The 18,110-nt window shown below is 36.8% G+C and overlaps 1 protein-coding gene across 12 annotated transcripts in view; it reads left to right on the top strand.

The window, feature by feature from the left end:
- Nucleotides 1–18,110, top strand: part of ADGRG6 (adhesion G protein-coupled receptor G6) — a 138,227-nt gene that overhangs the window by 59,372 nt on the left and 60,745 nt on the right. For all 12 annotated transcript variants that reach the window (XM_072719650.1, XM_072719674.1, XM_072719631.1 and 9 more), the window contains exons 3-4: nucleotides 6,862–7,203; nucleotides 9,721–10,344. In XM_072719650.1, coding sequence (XP_072575751.1) covers nucleotides 6,862–7,203; nucleotides 9,721–10,344 — 966 coding nt within the window. The remainder of the gene's footprint in view (nucleotides 1–6,861; nucleotides 7,204–9,720; nucleotides 10,345–18,110) is intronic.

Genomic DNA, 18,110 nt, shown 5'->3' with positions numbered 1-18,110 from the left:
AACCTTAAACTAAGGAGCCATGGGAATGAGATATTAGATAACCATGAATAAGATAATGACACAGCCCTTGACAAAATATTTGGAAAGGTATGGGAGAAGGTAGCCCTAGGGGAGTATTCAGAGCTCCAGTTTGGATCTTTCTCATACTATGAACAATTATAAAATGAATAAAAACACATAATTTGAGGAATGGTGTGTGAATTAAGGGATCTATGGGATATCCAAGTGAAGACATTGAATAGACATTAGCCAGCGTGGGCGTGGTGCTCAGTAGGACAGCATTTGGACATAATAAAGGCCTGTGTGTGGATGAGATCATCCGAGAGACAAAGTATAGAGACAGAAAAGCTGAAGAGAGAGGAGAGCCTGGTAAAGTATAGCCTTGAAGCACACTTGGCTGTCAGGAACAGAAATATACTGAAGCTGGGGGAACCTTGGGTGGCTCAGCAGTTTAGTGCCTGCCTTTGGCCTAGGGCGTGATCCTGTAGACCTGGGATCGAATCCCACATCGGGCTCCCTGCATGGAGCCTGCTTCTCCCTCTGCCTGTGTCTCTGCTTCTCTTTCTCTCTGTGTCTCTCATGAATAAATAAGTAAAATCTTTGGAAAAAAAAAAAGAAATATACTGAAGCTGGATCAAGAGAAGTGAGATGGTAGGTATAAGAATTCTCGTCAAGGAATTCAAGGAGAAGCCACAAACAGCTCCTCTCATTGAATTCTGGACTTTGAATGTTTAAAATTAAAGCCTCTGTGTTTCTCAAAGGTCTGATTTTTTCTTATCTCTCTATTCTCTACATTTGCTCTCTTCTCATCAGTGTCTTACATTTGCAAATGGGCAAGGCAGCTGCTGTTCTTGAATTCATATAACTCAGGCATTTTATTTTTCATCATTCTCTGAACAAATTATCTGTGTCCCTAACTTCACATTCTCAGAGTGAGAATCTGAGGAGCCAAGCCCATGATGTGGTTCCCTTCAGGAGAGGGGGTCCTTCCCTGGGGTGATGGTACTGATATGACTGCATGAGATGTGGGAGGGGCAAATCCCTTTGGGAGAAGGTGTGTGTGTGTGGGGGATTATGACTAGGTTCTGTAGTATGTTGTTATTAAAAGGAGCACTTCTCAGATTTTAATGTACTTACTAATCACCAGAGAGAGATTTTTGTTAAAATACAGTTTTGTTTAGTAGGTCTGGTTGATTCTGTATATGTCTAACAGGCTTCAGGTGATGCTGAAGCTATGGGTCTGAGGATCGTACTTGAAATAGCAAACATTGTGAGGCAGAGCAGCAGCAAGCTCAGAGAGGGCTGAGAGAAGGGCAGGAGAATAATAAGGGGAAGGTAGAAAACATGAGGGAGAGACTCAAGAATCAGGGAAGCATTGAATGTTGAAGAAGGTGAGTGAAATAAATCAGAAGCCTCCTCAGTATAAATTTGCAGTGTTGTGGATTCTTTTCAACAGTGTTCAGAAGCCTACATATTAGAGAGCAAAAGGTCCATGGCTATATTAATACAGAGTTAGGGGTTTGCAGTGCAGGAATATAGAAGGGGATAAGAGATTTGAACGTATTAACCAGAAGACAGGTTAAGTGATGGACTCTACAGCTTTAGTTTGTTTAAAATTATGCATTGCCTTTAGGTTGTATGTTTTTATTTTTTTAACAGCTGGGGAAGGATTCAGCCACTGGTTAAGAGAGAATAGTTTCCCATGAAAATATGTGTGGGGGTGTGTGCATATGCGTGCACATGTGCTTGTTTGTTTAATCCCCTTGCAAGGGAAGGGTAGCTACATAATAAAGTGAGTCTGGAAAGATTTCCAGCAGTTCATGTGTTTGGATTCAGAAAATATTACCTTTCACAGTTACGTATAGGATGTTTTTATGCTCCAGTGGTTATGGAAAGGCAGGACTTGAAGTTTAAACATTAACAATATTGTAGAAGAGAGAAATGTATCTGAAGATGTGCTGGATGTGAATCTCTTTGGAGATTAAAAGAAATTGTTAAGTTTAACTGTGCTTCATCAAGGAACCTTCAAATTCTTGTTAATTTTCTAGCTATGTCAAACTTAATTGAACGAATTCAAGTAAAGCTTTTAAACTAATGTGCCAATCATGGCGATGGCTTCATATTTATGGTACCTCCAAACAACGTTTTGAGGCCAAAACATCACAGTGGGAAAATCAATTTTCTGGTTAACCCTGGGGAAACTAGTGTTTTAGGAGGAGTTTGGGAGCAAATTGATATCCTTACTTGGCTGCTGGAAATTCCAGCAGGAGATTGGAATGACCAGTGTAACCCTGCTTTAGGAGGGATCCTCCCCTACATGGAAATGCTATCTCTGAGTGCAGAGCTTGAAGAGGAGTGGTAAGGGAGGGTGGGAATGCTTGCCAAGTCTGTCACATTAACAGAAACGCAGATGTCACAGCCAGACTGCCTTCAGATTCCTTGCCATGCTGAAAAAATATGCACAGAGGCCTGAAATCACTTACATTTACTTTGATGACTATATATTATATATAGTTCTCTATATTATTAGTCAACTAATAAATACCAGCATCTAAAGTATTATTTCTATTGGACATTTCAGTGATGTTACATCTGGCGGCGTGGTACTTGATCTGTAAAAATCCTGTGTCTCTGTTCCTGGCTTTGTGATGATTGAGGCCGTAGAACTGATCCTGGAATTCTCACTTGCTGACTTTTCCGCTTAATCTTTAGAAAACACCAAGGCTACTGAATATTTTAAACCTTTTTAAGCAACTAATGAACTTTATTCATTAGAATTTAATATAGTCACACAGATCACTGAAACAACAACTTTGTTTTTTTTTTTTGTTGTTGTTGTTGTTTTTCAAACAACAACTTTGAATAGAGGCAACTTGAGCCAGCAACTTGAGGCAAAATTTTCTGAGATGATTTTCACCAGTGAAGTTTTCCAACAGATTAATTAGCAGCAGTTTGAGATGCATGCAGATAAAAAGCAAGATTTCATTTAAATGGATTCATTCTATTCATCCTTTAACACAGGAGAGGAAAAACAGTGATTCTATTGATAGATCTGTGTTGAAAGCAGCTAAAATTGATTTATTTTGATTTATCTTTTGGAACCTGATACCTTTGCCTTAGATTTTAAAGAACATACTATCTAATTTAGAGGGAAGGACTTGAAGCAAGGGCGGGGTAAGAATCCAAATCTTGAGATAAAACAACAAAAACCACAAAAGGCAATGATTATTAAATCTGAGTCTAAATGTTGCTTATAAATTGAAATAGGCTTGGCATGACTGGAAGGTTTTCCGTCTTAGATTTGAGTTTCTTGGAAGAATAAAGTTTTGTAAAATGAGCATAAGTAAATTATTGCTAAACATTCACAGGCATAGGCAAAAGCCAAGGGTGGAATTTGGTTTGTTGCTTAGATTTCCGGAAAACTTTGCTTTTATAAATTTGTAGGTGTGAATGTGTTACTATATCCATCTTTGAAAACAATTTGAGCCAGATGTTTTGAGTATCTTTTAGGAAATGTGTCAACTCTGGTTTTACCAAAACCAGAATCAGTGGCTACTTCAGTAGCCATCTTTTTAAGTATCTGTGCCTTTATGGGAGAATTAATAAAGTTCTTAAAGAAAAGCTCATTGTTTAGGAATTAACAATGACAATTGATTGCTCTAACCGGGCAAATTCAAATCACCATATTTTATACTCTCTAGCATTCTTTACTAAAATATTTCAAAATCAGTTTCTTAAAATATATTACTATTAGGTTGATTTCACTATGTTTAAGAAATTGCCCACCAGAAAACATTGTCTTTTAAGGCAGTTCTTGTGCTCTCCACTTTACTGTTTTTTGTTTAATTGTGGAAACTTTTTTTTTCCCCTGGAACAACACTAAACTTGAGAACAGTTGGTTTGAGTCTTGGTCTTATCAATTAGATGTGTAACTTTGGACCAATTATATAATATGTATTAGCCTTGTTAGTTTCATCTGAAGATAGAACTACTAATTCCCATGGTTGTTAAGATGTCAAATGAGATAATATATGTGAAAGCCCTTTACTGTGAAGTTACCTATAAAATACAATGAACATGATGATACTGTGCCTTGTTTAATTGATTTTTCACCCAACTAAGCTAATTGCTGTTTAGTAGCATTATCTCTAACTGCTGTCTAGTGACTGTAGATGAGAATCATAGAAGAGTGCTTTAATCTGTTTTTATTTTACTTTGTCTAAGATTTAATTTATCTATTTGGTAAAATGAAGTAGGGGGAGCAATGGAGGCAGAGGAAGAGGGAGAAGCAGACTCCCTGCCAAGCAAGGGCCTTAACTCAACTCTGGGCTTGATCCCTGAACCCTGGGATCATGACCTGAGCTGAAGGCAGACACTGAACCAACGGAGCCACCCAGGCACCCCAGGAATACTTTAACTGGTTTTTAAATGAATATTATCGGTGTCTTCCCTTTAGCTGTTTCATCCCAACGAGTACCTAAGGGAAAAATAGGATTCTATTAAAATGGGATGCTATATTTTTTCTCTCTTAAATTATTGATGCACAGATTTTGTGTTATACTAATGAGTAATAAAAATCCAACACTCAAATGGTGTGGCTCCCAGAACTTTCCAATATTAACCTATCTAACCCTCTCAATAATCTTGGGAGGTGGATGCTTCTATTGCCACCAGTGTGAAGGTAGTGAAACTGAGGCACAGAGACATTAACTTGTTCAATATTAGAGTCTATGTGCTCAGGTTGAACTTGCCTGTACTTTTTATTCAGCTCTTAGAGAAGAATTTGGAGAAAATATATATATATCAGGATGAAGGAAGTCATGTATATTGTGTTTTAAATGTGGCAGATGGAAAAATAATGGTGCTTCATGCACATTGTGATGACACAGAGATGGTATCCTGTTTTTCTTTTTTCACAATCAGTACCTTTTACTGGATACATTATTGTTAATTTTCTAGGATTACTTGTAAGTGTCAGGCCCGGTGTTCTTAGTCTTAGACTATGAGTGAATAATTGGAAGAAAGAGCCCCAAAATGCCACCCAAAGGGACATTCCAGAGGTCATGCACTATTTCTGACTTAGACTTTGTTTGGCTTAGTTTCATATACTGTACTTAATGGAGATAGGATTTAAGCTATTCATTTATTCATAAATTTAAAAAATTTTATTGGAAGTTTTCCATGTACCAGGGATGCTGTGAGGTCCTGAGGAGTAAGATGGTGAATAGAACAGTACATTTTTTAATTTTGTATTCCAAGAACAGTGGGAACAGACAGACAATAAGCAAATAATGTCACAAGTGGAAGTAACATAACTGCTCTGATGAAAACAACAAAGAAGAGGAATGTGGTACTCCAGGGATGGATGAGAGAAGGCGTTTGGCTAACACGTGGTGATCATAATTTGTTTTCCCCTCTCTATCTTCAGCCCTATACAACACATTGCGGGCATAGGGAGGAAGAACAGAGGGAGGGCAAGTTACAAAGAATTGATGGGGAGCAGAGTTGTCAAGGATATAGTGCATAATCCAAGGTAGCCACAGGGGAAAGAAAAAAGAAAAACCTAACCTGAGCAGTGTAACATATCCAGTAAGTTCCTTGCATATATCACTATATCATAGAAAAATAAGTAGTATTTATGGTAATTACCCTGTTCAAGAAAAGTTAGTGCCTATTTATTCTACTCAACCTGGTAAAAGAGGGAGGAACACAATACTTTCAGAGTGATTTCCATTAACAGAGTTAAAGTATTTTATTGTTTTAGGCCGTATGTGTCAGTTTTTTGGCAGTTTATTTATCCAGAATGTTGAATAAATGAAATTACTGCCTCCAATTATACAAATACTTAAAAGAGACATGAATATTAATTGCAAAAGTGCCACTAGATAGAAAGATAGTAGACCTTGGTTTCTCATTCCAGTTGGTAGCCAGGCCCTGGATAGCTATAATTGAGAAATAATTGATTGCTTTACTTTTCTTTCTACCTCTTGTTACCATCTGCCATTATATTATTTGTTTATCTTTGAGTCCAAAACCAAGTGTAAGAATCATTCAGAATAGACTTTGTCTTTCTTGCTGATTAATATGTATTAGAATTATTTTTAGTGTTTAGAATAGTGCCTGGTTTATGAAAGGTACTCAATGAATAGTCACCGGAATGAATGAATGAATGAATGAGTGAATGAGCTAATCACACAAGTATGTACGTAACAACTGTAATGAACAAATGAAATAGGTGAAAGTATTTTTAAACTATAAATATTCCATACATGCAAGGTGATGCTATTTATTTGAATGTTAGGGGAAAAAAAAGTCTGCCAGAGGACAACTTATTTGCTTATTTATTTATTTTGTATTGGTAACTTTCTCTTTAAACATTTAATTCCTAAGTATTTATCTTCCTTTATATCCATGATTGTAATACTGACCTCTACTTTTATGCTTCTCTAACTCCCTTACCCCCAGTTCAGTTACTCGCTAAAGTAGAGATTCTTAACCCCGAGCCAGTGAACCTTTGGGAAATCCATTGTTACCTCCTGTGGCCTCATGTACTCCCTAAAATAGAAAACTGAGTATAGTGACTTCTGTGTGTTTTAGTGTAACTTTTATCTGATTCTTAGAATCTGTGACCCTCAAGTTTAAGAATCATTGCTCTAAAACTTTTCTTTTTCTTTTACTCTTTGTTCCTCTGTTACTTTTTCCTTTTCTCCTTGAGATGGGTTTCATTCTCCTTTTTTTTTTAATGATGATATTTTGGTATTTTAAAATGCTTATTGTTTGTCCCCAGTGTGTGGTATCTTGGTTTATCATATGCCTCTGATCCCCACCCTTTTCTCTGTCTCTCTTTTGTCTGGCCAACAGTGTGGGGATGTGCCAACTGCAGAGTTGTCCTATCCAACCCTTCTGGGACATTTACTTCTCCGTGCTACCCTAACGACTACCCTAACAGCCAGGCTTGCTTGTGGACCCTGCGAGCCCCCACCGGCTATATCATTCAGATAACGTTTAATGATTTCGACATTGAAGAAGCTCCCAATTGCATTTATGACTCATTATCCCTTGATAATGGAGAGAGCCAGACTAAATTTTGTGGAGCAACTGCCAAAGGCCTATCATTTAACTCAAGTGCGAATGAGATGCATGTGTCCTTTTCAAGTGACTTTAGCATCCAGAAGAAAGGTTTCAATGCCAGCTACATCAGAGGTATGTAAACCAAAGGCGGCGCCAACCTTCTGCTTTCATTTAACATGTTCTACAATAAACACAAGGACCAGAAGACAGAGTTATGCTCTTTTATGTGAATGTGAATGATTAGGATTAGAATTTAAGGGCAAGAATCTGTTAATATTCTCTGAACATTCTCATTAGCAATATATAGTTACCAGATCCAAAATCTGGTTACAGTAGAAATGATTTTTTTATATTGTTTATATGTAGAATATTTAAAGGCTGCTTGGAACAGATTGTAGATATTCCACAGCTAATAATTAAAAGCTGTAATTTTAACAGCTCTTCACTGAACATTTAAAACATTCCTATTCAGAAATCATTTTATTTTAGACTTTTAAGATGTTGCCCTTTTAAGGAACTATGCTAGGGGACAAATATAAAATATTAGCATATAAATTAAAATAAAAAGATCTATTTATAACTTCAGCTAATAAACAACATAGCCTGAGGAAAGCCCCTTAGAAATGACTAATGAAAGGAAAAAAATATTTCTATCAAGCATAGTTCCCAGATTCTGGCATATTGTAATATTTGAATAATCTCGATCTCTCTAAAACCTCTCTTTGCTTAAGGAAAATTCAAGCTTTAAGACTAGCTTCTTAAGTGGATGTCATTTCTGAAAGTAAGAATAAAGAAAGGCACCATTAGGAAAATGACTGACCCTCATTAATATAAATTGTGTTTTTGGTGGCAGAGTCATTTACTATTAGTGACTGACATTAAGTATATGTGTGGTTAATTGATACTGTGTTTTAATTTTTAATAGTGTTTTAAAAATTGTAAAATATTATAGGAAATTTGAAAATAAAAAAGAAGCAAATTAGAATTGCCCATATATCATAACCTAGCCATAACCACTAATAAAATGTTGATGGACATATTTCCTTTCTACCCTTTTAAATTTTTTTTTTTTATTTATTTAATTATGTAGTCACAGAGAGAGAGAGAGAGAGAGGCAGAGACATAGGCAGAGGGAGAAGCAGGCTCCATGCACCGGGAGCCTGATGTGGGATTCGATCTTGGGTCTCCAGGATCGCGCCCTGGGCCAAAGGCAGGCGCCAAACCGCTGTGCCACCCAGGGATCCCCCTTTCTACTCTTTTAATAACACATGTTGAATACTGGCTTCCTATTACATAAATATTCCTTTGGGTAAATAGACCTGTAAGGTCCTTTATATTTAAAAAGTAGACTAAAATCCATGATTCTGTTAAACTCCATCATGGATTTTTTTTTTTAAAGATATTATTTGTTTATTCATGAGAGTCAGAGGGAGAAGCAGAAGGAGAAGCCGTCTCCATGCTGGGAGCCAGATGCGGGACTCGATCCCGGGGTCTCCAGGATCATGCCTGGGCCGAAGGCAGGCGCTAAACCACTGAGCCACCCAGGGATCCCTCATCATGGATTTTTAACTAGAATATTTATATTAAAATGATGTTTTTATACCATAGACCTATTCTTGACATATATTAAAATATATTCAAACTAGCATTCCTATGAAGCCAGCATTAAACAGAATTTTTGAGGAGAGCTGCTTCTCTCTCAATCAGTACCTGTTTCACAGTGTCTATCATATTAACATAGGGTTAAATCCATTGTACTGTTTACTAATTTCACATATGTCACAGAAATACTGGGCTAATTCATTTTATTTTGACTATATTATGCAGATGATAATAATAATCTGTGTTAGTAATCAGTAATGTTAGTAATCGGTAATGTTAGTAATCCTAGCTGTACATTGACTATAGCAGGCACTGTTCTAGAGCTTTCCAAGGTGTTAATTTAATTCCTATTGACCACCTGTGTAATCAGTGTCATTGTCCTTCATTTTATGGAGAGTGGTAATGTCCCCAAGGTCACACTGCATTTTGTGGAAGAGCTAGGATAGGAAGTTGCATTGTCTGCTCCTTTTACCTCTGCTCCTTGCTATCCCTCACAAAGGAGCTCAGATGCTCCGCGGTAAAGGAAATATAGTTTAAAATTTCATTTTTATTTTTATTTTTTATCAGAGTGCCTCTCTTTCATAGGATTATTTTCACCTTTGTTCCTCAAATAGCCTGGTGGTGGGGAAAATGAATAGGATATGGGGTAGCATAGGAGTGTTTAGGAAGAGTAAAAGGCAATTATTAATGAAAAAAGAAATATTAGCTATTATGTTTAGAAATTTTGAAAAATAGCATATTTCTGGAAAATGTACAAACAGAGCTTTCTTGAAATAATAGTTTCCTTAATTTGGGTTTTGGGTTGTTGTTGTTGTTTCAGTTCAGGGATTTGAAGTTTTGGTGTGGGATCCCACCATGATTAGACTTAATATGGGTGGGATCCATATTGTTATTATTATTGGTACAAGGTAATGGAGAGTCATAAAAGGAGGGGCAAAAGTCAGTCCAGAGCGGTGGGGTGGGAATGGGCATATCAGATGTTTTGCATCTCATTAGTTTAATGTTTGAAATTAATATATTTTTATCTGTTACTATGTTTTGTCCTAGTTGCTGTGTCCTTAAGGAACCAGAAGGTCATTTTACCCCAGACACTAGATAGTTACCAGATATCTGTTGCCAAAAGTGTCTCTATTCCAGAGCTCAGCGCTTTCACTCTCTGTTTTGAAGCAACCAAAATTGGCAAGGAAGACCATGAATGGATAGCTTTCTCCTACTCCAATGCCTCCTTCACACAGTTACTTAGTTTTGGAAAGACCAGGAATGGCTACTTTATTTCTATTTCTGGTTCAAAATGCTTCCTGAACAGTGTGTTACCTGTGAAGGATAAAGAAGACATTTTCACAGAAAGCTTTGAGCAGCTCTGCATTATTTGGAATAATTCTCTGGGTTCTGTTGGTGTAAATTTCAAAAGAAACTATGAAGCAGTTCCATGTGAGTCTACCATCAGTAAAGTTATTCCTAGAAATGGGAAATTCCTGTTAGGCTCCAGTCACAATGAAATTGCCTCCCTAAAAGGGGACATTTATAACTTTCGACTTTGGAATTTTACCATGAATTCCAAAATCCTCTCCAACCTCAGCTGTAATGTGAAAGGGAATGTGGTTGACTGGCAGAATGACTTCTGGAATATCCCCACGCTAGCTCTGAAAGCAGAAAGCAACCTAAGCTGTGGTAAGTCTGGCCATATTACCTGCCCCCTTTTTAAAGAGCATTATTCTATGAATGTTGGTCAACAAGAAATCAAACACACATACATGTATGTATAGTTGTTAGTGAGCTTTTTAATTTTTAAAATGTTATATGTTCAGCCATACAGAGTATATACATTTGATTACAAGCCTTGTTTATTCAATTAAAGCTTTTGGTTCTACCATTTTAAAGTTTTCCTGATGTCATAAAATGTCACCCAGTTTATCACTGACATAACAGAAGTTATAACTGTCATGCCTCAAATAGAAATGTTACTACCAGGACTGAAACAAAAGAAATTAGCAATTTACTGTTTTTAATCACAAAGATGTTACAATAAAAAGTTGATCTTTATGAAATTTCCATTATGTTAGTTAAATAAACACCACCTTAAAGAATGGTATTTACTCAGCCAAGATAAAATATCAAAGCTTTTTCCATTTTATGGAAAAAGCTTTGATAATCAGGAATTATCCATTTTTTTCTTGGAACTTCTTTCTCTGAAAATGATCAGTTGTCATAGGAGAGGGGGAAGCAGGCTCCCCACTGAGCAGGGAGCCTGATGTTGGGCTTAATCCCAGGACTCTGAGATCATGACCTGAACGGAAGGCAAACGCTTAACTGACTAATCCACCCAGGTGCCCCTTTGAGAGACTTTAAATTGATATTACTGGAAGTAGCTAAATGCCAAATACTTAGGAAAATAATTTTATATAACTACATTATATTAAAATAGACTTCTATCAAGCATTCTCTATGTATATAAGTTAATTGTGGAAGTCTTTATTATTAGGACTGATGAAAATCCTAAAGGAGAAGTTTCATTATCACTTTTGAATGACATATGACTAAATCTAAAGTGCTGATAATATATACTTTTCAGTCACGGAGATAACTTTGATTAAAAGAGGAAAGAAGGGGTCCGATGCTGAAAAGTAATTCTTATGTGACTGTGGGGGATATTTTATAAGAAATTCATTCCCAATCCTTTGAGCAGAGTAGGATCCCTTTGAAGACATGAGACCACCTCTCCTGTTTCCCTGACCTGTGTGTGCCCTACTGCTCTGGGGAACTCTTGTCACATAACTGTCATTGTAATTCACCCATCCCTCCTTGTGGTTCATGGTGCTCCTGTAAATGGTGGGAGGCTATTAAGTGATGCCATTTGAGAGGTATTTCCTTGTGGGTTGTTGGACAGAGGGTAAACCACAGCCATGTTCCAGAAGAAGACTGGAGGACTTTGTAAGAGCCAGTGGTGTTCCCGGCATCCTCTCTGTTTGACTAGCTACAGAGGGTGGTCGGGGACCCCTGAGAAGTCTTTCACTCAAGTGAGAAAATTGAGAAGATATCAGGTGTGCGTGTTTGGTGTGGGATGGTGAGCAGCGAGGGGGCAGAGGTATTTTTCCTATGTCCAGGGTGATTATCTTTATCCCAGCAGCCTGTTTTCACCATATCCTTGGCTATTATTAAAAAGTCATAATATAGATCACTTAATAGTTGCCTTTCTGTGGGGCAATATTTGAGGACTATGGCAACCAAAAAAAAATTGACTAGATGTATTAATAATTGCTAACACTTAAATTATATACTTAACTTGAATATGTAATATGTATTTTCTAGGTACTGTTTTAAGCCTTTACACATATTAACTCTTTTCTACAAACATAAATCTTGTGATGAGGGTTTTATTACAAACCCCATTTTGCAGATGAGAAATCCAAGGCACAAAGAAATTAAGTAACTTCCCCTGCGTCACTTAATAAGTGGCCAAGCCAGGAAGTGAACCCAGGAAGTTTAATTTTAGAGCTGTGTCTCTTACAAGTATAAATTAGACTGTCTTTTAGAATATGCAGGACTAAAAGATGATATGTACTAGAGTAGCTAATTCTTGCCTAGATGAGGAGTATGAAGGCCCAGGAGTGATCTGTGGGAAAACACTAGCTTTCTAGAGCATAAACATTATATTTGTTTTAAACAAAATTAGTAAGATTTCTTTCCTGCATTGCTTCTTGGATACATTAATATAAAATGTGAGGGATATACATGGATTCCTGAACTTCTCTACGAAATCCTCTAGACCCAGGTGGTTGGCAAACTAGGAAGTCCTACTGCAGGCCACCTATTTTTGCGAATAAAGTTCTATTGCAACACAGCCATATTTAGGAGGTTTTGTATTGTCTATAGCTGCCTCTGTGCTACAGGGGCAGGGTTGGTGATTGTGGGAAACTCTAAGTTGGCCCACCATCCTAAAATTTTTACCATCTGGCCCTTTAAGAGAAAATGTGCCAGTTCCCTGAGATGAGTCCAAAAAATCATGAGGTCGAACGTTCTGAAGCACACACTTTGGACAACACTGGAAAAGACCTACTAGAGCTCCTGGGCCAGAGGGAGTGAACCAGCCACTTGTGAGCTCATTCAGCCCTCAGACATTGATGATGGTGGCAGCATTTCTCTGTTCTCATTTATTTATATTTGTTCCACACAATGCTTTTAAATGATTTATTTCAAACATTAAAAAAACGGATTTCAATTAAAAATAAATGTTTGGATTTTCTGGCAAACAATAAACTAAGCCTGGGCCAGTGCTGTCAGGCCAGCACAGCTGGAGCTAGGTGGTGTCTGCTTCTTGGGATGAGGGTGCTCCTCAGCCCTTACCATTCTTTGTATTCTTCCTCCACCAGCCCCCTCTCATCTTTAGATTGCGTTCTGGCCCCATGAGGCTTTTTTTTTTTTTTTTTTTTAATTTTATTTATTTGACAGAGCACAAGCAGGAGGAGCAGGAGAGGGAGAAGAAAGTTCCTTATAGAGTAGGACTTGATGTGAGGCTTGATCCCAGGACCCTGAGATCATGGGGTTTCATGACCCAAGCTGAAGGCAGATGCTTCACCAACTGAGCCATCCATGCACCCCCCGATTACCCCCCAGTAGGCATTTCTGCTTGGGAATCCCAACTTAGGCCAGTCCCTTCACTTAATATAAGGCAAAAAACTGAAAATTAAAAAAAAAAAAAGTGGCTAAGGCAGTGGGGGCACAGACATGCCCATCTCCTCTCCCCCTTCCCCAGGCTTTAATATCTGGATATCCTCACATTTTTTTTAACACTGTCTTTAACACTCCTTCCCCAAGGCTTAAGATTATTGAGATGCATTGAACATATGCTTGTCTGATTCAGTCATCTGTAAGTTTTCAAAATGATTTCATTAAAAGAGTAGCACAAGTCACAGAGTCCGTGTATTTGAATTCCTTTAATTTTTATAGAGGTCTTCTTGACATTCCACAACGACGCTAAACACCCCATTCCGTGGATTCAGATATCCTGGGCTGTGTTTCAGGAGTCATCACGGGAGAGGGTGTTCTCTGCTGCTCAGTCATCAGCTTTGGGAGTTGAATAACCCTAGTCACTTATTAACTGGCAGGAAATACCTGTAAGAGAGATGCTATCTAAGCTTGTTAGCTAAGCAGAACTTCAACAAATGAAAAAGGTTTGCTTGATTAACATTTTAACCTTTCCTTTTTTCTGGAACATTTTGGCTTGCTGTTTATGGTAACAGTAATTTCCAAAAACTAATGATTGGTACAGTAACCAATGGGAAAATAGAATTTCATGCCTAACATTCCTTTGGACTGACAGTGTCTGTTAAATATGACCTTTACTTCCAGATTTAACTTGTGGAAGAATGAACAGATTTTCCAAAGGTCTATTGCTTGAGTAAATTATAATATGAAAATAAGATGGTAAAACAGAACTGATTACATCTAACATTAAAACATCCTGTCATTTGTTTCAAATAGTAAATATATTCTGCCTTAATAAAATCAACATATTATTATTTTTAATTTTATTTATTTATTCATGAGAGACACAGAGAGAGAGGCAGAGACACAGGCAGAGGGAGAAGCAGGCTCCATGTAGGGAGCCTGATGTGGGACTTGATCCTGGGACTCCAGGATCACGCCCTGGACTCAAGCAGGTGCTAAACCACTGAGCCACCCAGGGATCCCAAAATCAACATATTATTAATTAATGTTTCAAAAATTTCAGAATTAGGCTGTTTTGTTATCCTACACTATTCTAAGCCTAGTTTGGGAGTATACCTTAATTAAGAAATTTTCAGCACGGTTTTTTTTTGTTTGTTTGTTTGTTTGTTTTTTAAACACAGATCATCAAAAAAATAAAAATAAAAAAATGAACACAGATCATCTTGTTAGTCTTTTTCAGAAAGAAATGCTTTATTTAGCAGTAGCTCTTTTTCATTTTATAGCATCATTCTTTTTCTTAGAATTTTCATTTTTCAATTTTATTTTATTAAATATATTTTATTTATATAATTTTGTTAAACATATTCAGTTTATGACCTCCATGGATAGACGATTTTCTTAATGGACTCTTTATTTATAACTGCAAGTATTTGCCTGTGTTATGATTCAAGTTAAGATACTGGCTAATGTCCATCAATTTTCACAAAGAACAAACAGTGCCTTCTATATCAGTTTTACTTATTTTCCTTATGACTGCTCTTTCCTGAGGAGTGGTACAGTATAACCCAGTGAATGGTCTAAGTTCAAACAAACTACATATATTTTACAAGCATTTATTAAACACTTCCATTTATTAACCATTTGTGGATATAGAGATAAGATACAATTCATAAGTATACAACTTTTTTATTCTTTTCTAGAAATTTTTGTATTTGTCCTGACTTTTGTTTTCATTTCCAAAGTTTTGTGCTTAATTACCAAGGCTTCATCAACAGATTCCTGCACTTTCTTTTTCAATTGTTACACTTCTGTCCTTCACAGCCATAAAATTGTGACTCATTGTTGATGCCTTCCTTTCATCCCTAAAAAATATTGAGTGTAGTATTTTTGGATAAACTGAATTATTTTTTAAATAATAAAGATAAAATTATCTTTACAAAGGACTTTATTCTTTGAAGATGATCCAAACTCTTTATGAGCATAAATGGCTTCCAGAAATAATATTATTTTAAATATATTTATGAAAAATTATAAAGTTCAATTTAGTAATAACTGCAAAGAGGGAATTGAAAGTAATATTTTTTCCTCATTATTGTAGAATGTAAGATGTGTTATCGGCCACACATCAGTCTTTTTTTTAACACAACCTGTGTAAATAGTGACTCAGTGGCAAGATTTTGGAAGAACAACAGCTAGAGAAGAAAGATTAACAGCTTGCAGCTTTTCATCACCTGTTTATTTTCGGTGATTACATTTTTAAAAAAGATTTTACTTATTTGTTCATGAAAGACACAGAGAGAGGCAGAGACATAAGCAGAGAGAGAAGCAGGCTTCCAGCTGAGAGCCTAATGAGGAACTTGATCCCAGGATCATGACCTCAGCCAAAGGCAGATGCTCAACCGCTGAGCCACCCAGGCATCCCTGGTGCTTACATTTTCAAGGAAATTTGCCTCTAAATTTTGCAGTTAAATATTAAGCAAATACCTTTAAAAACCTCTGTGGTATCCACAAACATCAGTGAACACACTTAGGTCACATTCTGAATGTAATTCCTTGATAATAATTATATCATTATCCAGGAAAGAAAATTGTCTCTTCATCCTTAACAATCTGGTTCATAAACATGTCTACCTAGGAAAACTGATTGTGTGAATGACTTTTTTTTATGCAGATATGCTGAAAATATGAAATGGGTAGAAGTAAAAAGTATATGTACTTTTTATATTTTATGGTTTTTGTCGATGGAATTTGGTGTATTTATAAAGCTTTCATTTATCAATGTAATTTCCTTCCAATTAAATTTTTCACTTGTGGGGCACCTAGGTGGCTCTGTTGGTTAAGTATCTGGCTTGATTTCTGCTCAGATCCTGATCTCAGGGTCGTGGGATCGAGCTTTATGTTAGACTCCACACTCAGTGCAGAGTCTGCATGTTCCTCTCCCTCTGCTTCTCTCCTCACCCCTAAAAGATAAGTAAGTAAATAAATAAATAAAATCTTAAAAAAATGAAATAATAAATGTCACTTGTACTTATACCATGTAGTGTTCAGATTTAATTTCTATTGCTATATTGAATCATAAAACAGTGTTTATTTAATATTTATAACTATTAATTTGGTAAACTGTAAATACCAAAAAAGAGGCAACCGATGGTTTAAATATTGAGGAATGTTATAATTTCCAGTGACAAGGATGTCACAAAATGGAATTTATACTTGTTACCATACAGTGAAACTGAGGAAATGTTAAGAAAATTGTTAAATATTTTGCTCTAAATCATAACTCTTCTGATTCTTTCCTCATTTCCACCTCGGAGCTTCTTAATCTACTGCAGTGGAAGTGTAGTTAGTCTAGAAATTTCTTTCCCACACCATCTCCTTATCTCTTTTTGTCTTCCAGAGATATTGTATCAGTGTCAGAAGTGGCCTAAGGAGCCTTTGACTGCCAACACTGTGTGTAATTTGAGAAGCACAGGAACTCCATACAAGGGTCTCTCTCTCTCTCTCTCTTTCCCCAATGTTGCAGTCGCTGACAGTTCCTCATGTTGAGTTTTAAAGCCTGTTTTTAGTTTTCAGAAATTCCTCACTAAAATATAAGTACCTAACAAAGAAGTAAGGTTCTGCAAGAAGTGGGTATAAGTGATGGGAAAGAATGGTGGACAGAAAACATTGATGGTAAAATTATACCTCAGTCCTGACAAGGCAGGCCTCAACTTCTACCTCCTCAACTGCCCTTTTTCCATAGTACACTTGTCTGAGTTTTCAATCTTCCAAAGTCATTCTCCCTGTCTCTGTTTTCTTTCATAGCCAGGCTTCCTCTTTTTGCATTCACTTCTCAAATGATGGTCATGAGTTCCACATTCCCACGCTCCTGAAGCTAATTCCTGTACAGTTACTACCCAAATTCCAATGCAAGTTAAAAGTCTTCTCGGTTTTGATCATTCTTGACCTTCCTGGTGTACATGATATGGCCACACCTTCCGTGAAACTTCCTTCACTTGAATTCTATAAAACCACCTTCTATAAGAACTATTTTTCCTTCTGAGATTTAGAACTCTTAAAAAAAAAAAAAGATACTTAAATATAGGCATATCTATGGTTCCATCTAATCTCTACCCTAGCTTGGGAGATCCCAGATACATCTATAGATCCTGTGGCATTATTTCTTGGCTAGACCTCTCACAGAAACCTTTATACCTGCCCATGGATCCAGATGTCACTCAGTTCCCATTATTGGACTCATTCATCCCACCCTACCTAAGTTTGCTTTCCTTTAGTATTTCTTCTTTCCTTTTATGAGATCGTTATGTACCAGTTTCTCAAGTTAGAAACCAGAAAAATATCCCCTAGTCTTCTCTTTCTTTCTAAGTGATTTAAATTTGAAACCATCTTTGAGGCTCCATAGCCAACTAAGAGGGAATATACAATAAGAATAAAAACTATTATTATTTTTTTTTAATTTTTTTTTTTATTTATGATAGTCACAGAGAGAGAGAGAGAGAGAGGCAGAGACACAGGCAGAGGGAGAAGCAGGCTCCATGCACCGGGAGCCCGATGTGGGATTCGATCCCGGGTCTCCAGGATCGCGCCCTGGGCCAAAGGCAGGCACCAAACCACTGCACCACCCAGGGATCCCAATAAAAACTATTATTAATTTAGACTTGATATCATGAGTACAATGAGGATGGCAAGAAAAAGATGGATACAAGACATCCAATTTTCTCACTTAGTTTCCTTTCATATTTTCCTTTTCCTCTAAGAAAGAGGAAGTC

The sequence above is a fragment of the Vulpes vulpes genome, chromosome 1 (genome assembly GCF_048418805.1).
Source record: "Vulpes vulpes isolate BD-2025 chromosome 1, VulVul3, whole genome shotgun sequence".
NCBI classification, from domain to species: domain Eukaryota; kingdom Metazoa; phylum Chordata; class Mammalia; order Carnivora; family Canidae; genus Vulpes; species Vulpes vulpes.
This window is presented reverse-complemented; position numbering and strand designations above follow the sequence as displayed.